Source organism: Tupaia chinensis, unplaced genomic scaffold, assembly GCF_000334495.1.
Source record: "Tupaia chinensis unplaced genomic scaffold, TupChi_1.0 Scaffold000425_1, whole genome shotgun sequence".
In the NCBI taxonomy this organism is placed as follows: Eukaryota; Metazoa; Chordata; class Mammalia; order Scandentia; family Tupaiidae; genus Tupaia; species Tupaia belangeri.
The window spans coordinates 2,395,216-2,406,775 of NW_006159930.1; the positions used below are offsets into that span (position 1 = coordinate 2,395,216).

At 41.0% G+C, this 11,560-nt stretch overlaps 1 protein-coding gene across 2 annotated transcripts in view; it reads right to left on the minus strand.

Annotated features, from left to right (window-relative positions):
* The window catches only part of LOC102490783 (cytochrome P450 2J2), a 31,586-nt gene extending 22,551 nt beyond the window's left edge, over positions 1–9,035 (minus strand). For both annotated transcript variants that reach the window (XM_006154915.3, XM_027774372.1), the window contains exon 1: positions 8,719–9,035. In XM_006154915.3, the coding sequence (XP_006154977.1) occupies positions 8,719–8,928 (210 nt within the window). In that variant the 5' untranslated portion in view covers positions 8,929–9,035. The remainder of the gene's footprint in view (positions 1–8,718) is intronic.
* Between the last annotated feature and the right edge of the window lie 2,525 nt (positions 9,036–11,560).

Here is an 11,560-nt window from a genome sequence, read left to right on the forward strand (position 1 = left end):
GGTCCAAAAGCAACCAATCACGGCCCACTGTTTACAACCAATCACGGCCCACCATTTACAACCAATCACGACCCACCGTTTACAACCCACCAGAGTGTATATAACCACGATGCCTGGCCCACAGTAGCCAGACGACACAGATGACCGAGAAGACGACACAGACGACCGAGATGACGACGACGACCAGGAAGATGACAACTGAAGAGCCTAAAGAGCTGAAACACTGCATAGTCTCCAGACGACCCTGAAGATCCTGAAGAGCTGACACTGCATCGTCTCCAGACGACTTGGGCAACCCTGAAGAGCTGTAACACTACATTGTCTCCGGACGACCCTGAAGAGCTGTGACACCGTGTCGTCTCCGTGCTGCTCACAGTAGATGATGCGACACTGCGTCGTCTCTGTGCTGTACCGTGCTGCCCACAATAAACGGACGACACTGTCGTCTCCGTGCTATAACACTACGCCGCTTGTCCCGGCTCTCACTCCTTCACTCAGGAAACCTGTTTGGCTGTCCCCCCGGGTCGGGACAAAACACAACTACAACTCTTTCTTCTTTTGCTCAATGTTGTGTCAATATCATCAATATGAACAATTTTTACTCTCCATGATAAGGCATTGCTATTTGAAGGAATAAAGTCATGGTCTTTGACAGCTTTTTCACTGATAATTTTCCTCTGCTTAGACATACTGTGTCTGGAGACTTAAATGAAGTTCCGTCATGACGGAGATGATGTGAAGTAGTTTCTGCAGTAAATGCAGATTCTGGACTTGGACCGGGAGAAACTCGACCCAAGGTTTGTACAAACACAGCTTTCTTTTTATTTGAAATAAGCTAACAGATATCTTTGCTGAGAAATTCTTCATCTTGCCATCCCAGACCCTTAACATCCATTTGGAGTTTTTCAGATAAAACTACAGAAGGTAAGTCAAGGTAAAACACTTTTCCCCAAAGTGGGTTATATTTGGATTTTTCTAGTTTTCTGTCAGTTTTCAGAAAACTTCCAAGAAAGTCTATTTTTTAAAAAATTTTTTTATTTTTGACTTGGATTCCATCCTGGAAGTGTCCTTTGTTGCGGATCCACATGGCTCTGGAGTTCCTGGCAGCTGCCTGGCACTTACAGGCCAGGTCCAAAGAGGGTATTGCACCAGGAGGAGGTGTAAACATGGCTTCTCCAGGCTGGTTGACAGAATGGCTGGCCCTCGGCTTCTCGCTAACCTGTACTTTAAAATGTTGTTTTAATGGGTAGGCATTTTTGAAGCTTCTTTGCATAGTTAAAGAGCAGTTCTATCTAATAGAGGGGGGAAAACCCTCAGGAAATAAGGAATAAAGCTTTTTTTACTGTGCTTCTTAGTTTCAAGTCATAGAATCCTTTGAAAATCTAGCGTATATTATGGATCTGCTCTCTGGAAAAATCCTATGCACATGAGTACACTGATGGATGCAGTTTCATGAGTCCACTTGTCCTCTGGGGCCCATGAACTCTGGCAGGAATAATGGACTCCCAGATGGTTCTTGGGGCTAGGTAGATTTCTCAGCATAGTCTTTAGAAATCAAATTTAAATTCACTGGGTTTCTATGAGATGCTTAGGAGTTGTCAGGCACCTTGTGGTATATCTATGTTATATATGGAGGCAATACCAAGATCAACATGCTACAGTGTTTTTCTGCAATGTTGAAGTCTCTTAAAGGAAGTTGTACAGAAAAAATGGCAATGCCCACCTGACAATAACATATGCTGTAATGCTTGTAAAAAGGGATGTAAAGTGGGTAGGTTATGAGGTGTGGTGGTTAAGGTGGCTGGATCCCTCATGGCCAAATCTGAGGTTTGAGTCCTGGATCTGGTGGCGTGCATGCCCAAAATCCTGAGAGGGATCGTGGCATGACCATTTCCCCTAGAGTGTTTCTCACTTTCTGTCTGTCTCTCTTTCTCTCTCTAGAAAGCATATGTACCTTAGAGCAAAACAAAAACAACAAAAAAGGGTCATGAAGCTATTGTAAGAGATGGCTTTTCACCCTATTTATTGACAGTATTTGAAAGAGATTTTCCTTCCTAAAATTTTGCTAGAGGTCATGTGTGCTTACTGGAGAGAGGAAGTAAAAAAACACTCCCCATGGGGGATGTCACACTGTGATCCCGCCTCCTCCATTTCTCCCTTCTTTTGGGATTTTGGGCACCATGCACACACCCTGTTAATGCGTTTCTCAATCTGCTAGGTCTGGGACTCAAACACGCATTTAGCCAAGTGAGATCCAGTGGTTTTAACCACCAGGCCAAAGTCTGACCCTGAACCAGATTTCAAACGAAAGTCAGGGTGCTAGCAAAATTACATGTAGCATGAAGGTAAATTCATTTTCAGTGTGGGAACAGCATACACAGATGTAAAGACAGGAAAGTGTGGTTGATTGGGAACACCAGGTTCATTAGTTAAAGACCACTGATTATGTAGTATGTCACGGCCAAGTGCTGGGAGATTTAACAAGTCCTTAACTTCAAGAAGCTCGTGACCTAATGAAACACTGCAAATAAAGAATCAGTTTTTATCAGCATTCTGCACAATAAATTATATGATGGGGGAAAGTTGGAAAGCACGTAAGAATACACAGGGCCAGGTAGGCCAAGAAAGTGTACCTTCTCAGTTGACTAGTGAGATGGGAGACAAAGCTGGCAGGTAATCTAGCAGACTGAGGTAGACTCAGTAGAGTATCAGGCGAAATATTTTGAATTTGTGTGGTTTCCAATTATATTCTGAAGATGTTTGAGTAAGAAAGGTGACATAAGTGAATACTTACAAGTTTAGATTTTGGAGTCCTACAAGATTGTTTGAATCCCAGGTTCTGCTTCTTATTTTCTGTATGATTCTGGGGCAAATTATTTAGCTTTTTTGTGTCTTGCTTTCTAAATCTATAAAATGGGAAATACTACTACTTCCCATCTTTAGTATTGTCATAAGTGACCATAAGACTAGATTTAATAATACAATTATTATAAGTGATGTATATTTTAGAGAAGACTGGCAATGAGGGCAAAGGAACTGGAATGCAGAGACCAGCTAGAGGGTTGTTCGGACCCATGCAGCAGCCATGTCTGAGAGATGATGCGTGGCATATAACCTACCACTGGCTTTTCTTGAGCTTGTTGCCATAAACTTTCAAAGAAGGTGGCAAAGTGGAAAATATAGAAATAAGTATCAACTATGTACTAGGTATCCGGGAAGTTACTCGATACTCATTAACTCATTTTATTCTTATAATAATCCTATAAAATAGTCCCAGTGTTTAGAAAAGGAGGCAGAGAGTTTGGATATTTTCAACACACTCTGTAAGTCTCCTCCTTACATAAAAAGATGACAGTATTTTTCTTTCCTTCTTCTGACTGATGGGGCTCCCTAAGTATTAGTTAGCCACGCGACTTCCTATCCAAAAGTCACATTTCCTAGACTCCGGGCATGGCCAATGTGACAAGCGTAGAGGTTGTGTGTGAATCCTCTGGGTCACATCCTTAAATGAAGGCTGCATGCTCACCGTTTCCCTTTTCCCCTTTGCATGGGGCCAGAACTCATATATGATGATGTTCGTAGGACACTGGGGCAACGATATTGAAGGAACTGGAATTTTGGGCTGATATGTGGTACAAAGTGATCTCCTTATCCAGGACTCCCTGCTTACCTCTTAATTCCTTTGTGAGAGAGAAATAAATTTCAGTCTTGCTAACATCACTGCATTTTGGGGTCACTTTGTTAGAAGCAGGTTGATATGTATCCTAATACATGTATTAATCCGATCTACCATTTTGCCACTGTAATTCAATAAGATTTTCTCCCATCACATAAATGTGCCTATAATAAGACTTAGAGTTACAGTAAATTGTGGAAATGGGGGAGAGGTTCCTCTCATCCCATACAAACAAGCAAGTCTCTTTGTTATCGTCTTGGTATGTTTTCGTTCGTGGCATTTTCTCTTGTTTAAAAATTTCCTGTCCTTTAACTCCACTTAGCCACTTACCAAACATCCTATTAAAGTTCAGTCCAATTTATTCTAACATTCTACAAAGATTATCCCCTGGGTTTTCCATTCACAATGATCTCATCTCCTGATATCTCATTTGGCTATCAAGGATTTGCACTGTACAGTTCATCACATACTGTCTTGTGTTGGGCTTGGCATGTGGTTAAGAAGTGTGTGTTGAATGGTATGAAAAAGTGAATTATCTTTTAACTATGTTATGAAAAATTGGATAGCATAAGTAAAGAATGGGTATCTAAGTCTAACAGTCTAAGGTGAAGACCTTGTTTTGCCGTTATCCATCTGAGTAATATGGGCACATAAGCTTACTGTTTGTTTCCAGACACTTTATACAGTTTTAAAATGGAAATATTGCCAGATAATACCTAACTTGGTGTCTATCATAAAGATGAAGTGAAAATAAAGATACAAATCCTGATCCTGAATAGTTACCTAGCACTTAATGTTTTTTGAATGTAATAATGTAAATTTAATTATAACTAAATTACACCACTTAACTCCATTTGTTTTACATCCAGAAACACAAACATGAAAACTTATGTAAAATAAAAGTTAACGGTGTGATGGAAAATTACTGGGCCAGGGATAAGATCCTAGTCTGTTTAATCAGTAGCCAGTTTTGTGATACTGGAAAAGTCATTAACTTCTCGAACCACGTCTATCTTATAGTTAAACAAGGCTACAGATCAAACTTCTTATTCCAGAGAAAACGGAATGAAATTACTGTTTTACTTCTACTAATTATGACACTAACCGACAGAGACAAAAATAACTCTTAAGAAAAGTCTACTCATTCTAGCAAAAGACTAGGAAAAGGAAACACCAACAGAATAAATATCTTTTATCCTTTTTATCTCTCTGTTCTGAAGGCAAACAGGATAAAACACATGGGACCTAGCCACATCCTAAATGGTGCCGGAAGGGGTGCTGCAACAGTGGAGTTCATTGGTGGAACCTTCTCTGTCACTCTGCCTATTCAGTAACAAGGTGGTGTCTTCCCTTCTGAATCTGTGAGATGAGTCTATTTCTACACTTACATTGAGCAAAGAGACTCCCAAGAGCAGGAATATTCTGATAGCATTCTGCTAGGGAGCAGAATTCTGATTTCCACCCTCCTCCTACAGTAAAAAGGAGGTGCCAACCCCTGCAGAGCAGATGTGGGCGAATCTCTGACTTCCATTCCCCCCACCGAGGAAGAAAGAAGTCACCCTATCTAGGGATTTGCTGTCCTTCACCTTCATCTTTCTTCTTCCAGTCCACAGTGATAAGAATGTGGGGTGGTCTCCTGTGGGGGTGGGTAACACAAAGTGAGACCAGAATAGCCCTGCAGAGACCTTATGGCCTAAATTGACAGAAACGAGCATTCAGAACCTAAACAGGCTCTTCACTTGTGTAACAGATTTAAATAGTATCTAGAGTAAGTCTGTCTCCATAATACACAAGATGTCTAAGAAACGTTTGAAATTTACTTCCTGTATCAAGAACCAGAATAATCTCAATTTGAATAGGTTGACACCAATTCTAAAATGACAGAGATTTTGGAATCATAGGCTAATTAAAGATTTTAAAGTAGCTGTTGTGAAAATGTTCCAATGACAAACAACCTTACAATAATCAACCAAAACAGAAGCCTTAGCAAAGAAATAGAAGATACAAAGAAGAGCCAAGTGGAAGTTTTAGAACTGAAAAATATAATAACTCAAATAAACAACTCAATAGAACAGCTCAGTAGCAGAGTGGTAGTGATGGAAGATGCAGTGAAATTTAAGACAGATCAGTAGAAAGTATTCAATCTTAATAACATAGAAAAATAGATAGGAAACAATAGATACAGAGCCTCAGGATCTATGTTATAAGAGGCTATCCAACATTTATGGCCCAGTGTCCAAGAGTCCCAGAAAGAGAGGAAAAATAATGTGTTGTTAAAAAAAAGAATTGAAGAAAGAATGGCTGGATGGCCATCAAAACTTGGCAAAAGACAATCCAACAGATTCAAGAACTCCAACAGGAGACCTCAAATGAAATCATCACTAATACTTATAATAATCTGAAAACTAAAACCAAAGAAAATTTCTTAAAAGCAGACAGAAGAAAAACTCATTACTTACAAGGACAATTAAAATAACAGATTTCTCAGGAACTGCAGAGGTCAGAAAGATGTAGCATGACATTTTAAAAGTTGAATGAAGGAACAAATCATCAACGTGGAATTCTATGTCCAGTGAAAATACACTTGAGACAGGAAGGGGAAATGAAGACATCCTTAGGTGAACCAATGCTGAGAATGTTTTGTTTTGCTAGCAAATCTGTTCTAAAATGGCTAAAGGAAGTTCTTCAGATCATGCTGCAATTATGTCTTCTATGTTTGTCCATACTCTCAGAATTTGGGGCATGCCTGGCATGCATTTTTGGAAGGATGGGTTTGAACCATGTGGTTGGCCATGTAGAATCCAGCTCCCCCAACCACCAAGCTGGCCCAGACAATCTTAAATGTGTTTGCATAAGACAATAGAGCTTCCAAATACATTAAAGAAAAACTATCAGAACTGAATGGAGAAATAGACAAACTCAGAATTATTTTTGGAAACTTCAACATGCCTTTCTCAATAACTGAGAGAATCAGTAGATAAGAAGTCAACAAGGTACAGAAGACCCAAACAACACTGTTAGCCAGTAAGATCTAACTGACATGTATAAAAGACTCCAGATAAGAATAATAGGATGTATTTTTTTAAGCATGTGTAGTATATTTATCAAGATAGACTATATGGTCTGTCACTACATCAACTTTAATATATCTAAAAAAATTAAAATCATACAAATATGTTCTCTGGCAGCAATGGAATCAAACTGGAAGTCACTAACATAAAGATAACAGAAAAATCTCCCCAAACTTGGCAATTAAAGAACACATTTCTTAAAAAAGAGCACAAGTTTAGGGGCCTAGTTTTCAAATTCCGTGACTAATTGTGTCACTTAGTGTTACTCAATGGGTATTTTTCCCATAGTGTGATAAAACCTTATTCATCTATACTTGAATATACTCCAGGCATTTGCAGCGAAAGGGGAACTAGTACTGATTGTGCAACAACTCTAAGCTTGCAAATGCTGACCACATACTGTGTTACTTAATCTCTACAACCACCTGTCAGATTACCTGTACTGAGTAGCAGGAAATCAGATAGGGGAGGATTCATGACAAAGGGTTCAATATCTGAAAATTACAGAGTTAGGAAGTGCTGGTGACAGACTCTGAATAGGTGGGAAGAGGCTGGGTCAAAAAGGTTCTAAGAGACTCTGTAAGGGGGCTGAATCCTGTTTGGGAGGCGGTGGGAGGGCGCTGAGAAAGTTAAATCAGAGGAATGGCATTTTAAAATTATTACTTTGAGCCAGCGTCATAGTCTATTGGTAAAGGGACCTGCACCCCACAGAGCCAACAGTGGTTCAAATCCCAGCCCCACTGACTTGGAAAATACACTGGTCATGCCCAAAACTCTAACTGGACAGAGAAATGAAGGGAAGTGACTGCCATGAGATCATGCACCAGGAGAGGATACTTTCTCCCTCTCTGACTGTCTTTGGAAAGGGTATGCATCTTCTGACAGCTAAAATTATATTACAATAAAATAAAATAAGGGCCAGGCTGTGGCTTAGTGGTTTAAGGAAGCCAGATCCCACAGGGTCGATGTGGCTGGAGTCCCAGCTCAGTGATTTGGAATAAGCACTGGCCTGTGTGTGTGTACACAAAATCCCGACAGGATGGAGCAATGGAGAAGGGATTGTGGTGTGAGCACACTTCTTTGGAGGAATGGTTTCTCTCTCTTCCTCTCTCTGGACAGTGTACATGACCGGGGAAACAAACAAACAAACAAAAAAATGGAATAAAGTGCAATAATTCTTCTAGTTAAAGTGCATTACAGGAGGAAAAGGCTGAAGGCAAGGGGCCCCACTTGTCATGGTGGTGGGAGTAATCAGACTGAGAGTTGAGTATTTAGGTAGTATTATCGGTGGCTCACATATGAGAAAGGAACCTCCTAGAAGTAAAGTATAATAATATAAACAGGGTAATATAGTTAGGTTATAAATAAGATGTTCCAATATTGTTTAAGAAAATAACACAATTTGCTGGGGTCAACAGATGGAATAGCTGTTATGCCACTGGGTCCATGGGGCCAAAATCCTGGGAGAATAGAGGAGAAGGGATTGCTGTGGCCATCTACCCTAGGGGGTGATTTTCCCACTTTCCCTCTCATAATCTTTCTCTCTCTCTCTCTCTCCCTCCCCCAGCCCCGGTCCAAAGGCCCTAAGGCAAAACCTCAGGAAAAAAAAAAAGCTAAAGATAACACACATGTAAATGAGTTTAAAAGATAGTAACACACCTTGCAGGCTTAAATATCAATAGCATTTTGAGTCCTGGACCTGACCCCTTGCTTTCTCACTTTCTTCCCCCCCCCCAGGCAAATTAAAAAATAATAATAATAAAATTTAATAAATAATTCTTAAAAAAATAGTTAGCATTTAGTAATATACCACCTCTAGTAAGCTCAGGTAGAATCACACCTGCTGACTGATAATGAAAATGACATTCCAAGGGTTGTTTACAGTGCTTTAGCCACTCATCCAACCGACCCATTCCCCAGGATGTCCCTTGTCCTGCCTATCAGGGCCAGGGTGCATTCGTCCACACCTACCCGCTGAAGCTGCAGATGAAACATCTCAAAGTCCAACTGGAAAAAGTTGCCAAAGAAGGGCAGACGCCAGGGCCCTGGCGGATAATTTTTTGGAAGCCGCATTTTGAGGAAGACAACAAAACAGAGAAAGGAGGTGGCGCCCAGCAATAGGGTCCGGAGATGGAGCACGGACCGCGCGGCAGCCAGAAGGGAGCCTACTGCAGCGAGCATGTTTCAGACCTCCCCTCGCTCTGCAGCGGTCCGAGCAGGCAATGGGTCTTTTCAGTACCCTCCCAAGTTCAGCAAACTCGCCTCCTCCTAGCAAAGCCGCCACACCACGCCCCTCCACTGTGTACACCCGCAAGTGCCACGCCTCCGCCACACCACGCTACCAGCAATGCCCCGCCCTTCGTACCTCCCATCACAGCACTGCCAGAGAAGAAGCCAGGACTCAGCCTTTCATTCCGAGAGAATCCACACAGGTCTTGGAAAGAGCCAGACTAGAAGCGATTTCTTTTCCATTTAGAAAACCCGTCTTTCTCAGACGCCACTAAGGCTCTTGGGTTTAAAGTTGCAACGTATCAAAGAGTCTGCAGACATCTGAGCTGGTGTCTTCCATCACGGTCTCACCTCGTGATGGGAAAGTGCCTGGGAAAGTTGTGACTGTGGCAGGTAACATTTCTTGAGCTCTCATTATTTACAGGTATTGCACTCCTTTTCATAAATTGTGTCGTTTAGACAAAATTATGCAGGAGAGATTATCTTTAGTCTCCACTTGCAGTTGAAACAGGTTAGGTACGAAGTACGAAGTGAATAAATGAATCATCCACCTGAAACACATCTAAACGTGGTTCTGCATTTGACAGTGCTTTGGAGCTTAGGAAGCATGGCACTAAGTTGCTAGAACTGAGTACAGTCCATAGCATGTGTGTGATGAACACTTCCTGGAGGACTGTCTCAGTCTGTCCCATGATGCTCCCTTCCCAAGCCCCAAGAGCATTAGGCCTTGGGATTCCAACTATCCATACCATCCTAGGGTGCCTGCCAGCGTCCCACCATTTGTTAGATCCTGGAAACATGAGGCTTAGTTCTGGCACACAATAACAGTCTCTTGGACTCAACATAGAGATGCACATTCTGCTTAAAATCTTTTTCTGTTTTTTGTTCGTTTGTTTTGTTTTTAAGAAATGAAGCAAAGAGAATTGAAGTCTCTTTCTATAGTTCCAAATTTCAGAGAGAGATACTACTCAAAGTTTAGCTAGTATCTTTCCACTTCACATTTTCATATTTTACTACAGCCATTATTTATCCACCTATTTCTAATATTTATGTGCTTTTTTAAAAAAAATATTCTACAATTTTTTAAAAAATCAGTATTATGGGACCAGCAGATGGCATAATGGTTACATTGCTGGATTCCTACATAGTCAACCGTGGTTCGAATCCTGGACCTGGTGCCTTAAAACTCACATGGGGCATGTGTGTGTGCCCAAAGTCCCAAAAGGAGAATGGAGGAGAAGGAACTGCAGCCTGGCCATCCCCTCTGGGGAGTGATTTCTCACTTTCTGTCTCTCTGTCTCTGTCTCTCTGGTGAGAGCACACGCACTACAGCAAAAATCTCTAAAAAATAAAAATAAAATTTAAAGATTAGTATTATATTTTTGAGATCGATCCTGATCAATACATGTGGTTCTAAGGCATTTAATAGGTGAGTCATGTTGTATTCCAACACTATAATTTATTTACCTATTTCCCATATCATCAGACATTTCAGTTTGTTATTCCCCTTCTTCCTTTATTTATTTATTTATTTATTGAAATCAATGCAGCAGAGAAATGATTTCCATAATGGAAGCATGGGGAGCTCCAGAGATCCTTTTCCCAGTGGAAAAAAAAAATTGGTAAAAATAATTTACAAATTCACATTTAAGCATCTGAAAATTGTTCTAAGGGTATACAACAGATAAAGTTTTATTTAAGAAATATCTAATACACCTTGATAGAAAAGGTCTGTGGCATTTGAGTCATAACCCATTCCCTCTCAAAGTCTCTTGCTCTATGCGTCAGAAACTCCAGGGCCTAGCAGATGGCATAGCAGTTATGTTGCTGTACATGGTCTATTATGGTATGACCCCGGGACCCAGTCGATTCAGACTCACACTGGTGAGTGTGCATGCTCAAGATCCTGGAAGGAGAATGGAAGAGAAGGGATGGCAAGGTGGCTATCCTCCCTGGGGAGTGATTTCTCTTTCTCTTCGCTGTCTAGATCTCTTTCTTCAGCAGGCACATGTGCCCTAAGGCAAAAACCTCTAAAGAAAGAAAGTAGCTCCACTGTAAGCATAGTATAGCCAAGAACACTTCCTCTAGCTCCAAGCTGAAGCTGCAGTATCTCTCTGAGAGGAAAAGGTGGCCAACATTTTCAAACCCTGCTGCCAGATCTCCAGGTGGCAGAAACTCTATTCTGAGGCCAGAGTGGTTGAAGATTCAGGGATATTCTCCATCCAGCACCACTTATAGGGAAAAAACATTACCCTAGGCAAGTTATGCTGAAAATACTGATTGTCTCACCCCAGCTTGTTCAAAGGATTAAGATTTTATCCTAGGAGAGATAAGCCACAAAGGCCAGACACCATGCCCCAAACAATATAGATTTTGGTGATAGGAATTTAACTGGAGGCTAGTGGCTCCAGGAAAACAATAAGCTAAACCATAGGCCATCAACAAGTTTATAAGCATCATTTAGGGAAAGCAGCAACTAAGAGTAGCATTCCAGGGATCAGAACATATACCAAGGACGGCCAAGAAGGCTGGCTGGCTGGCTTTCTTTCTTTCTTTCTTTCTTTCTTTCTTTCTTTCTTTCTTT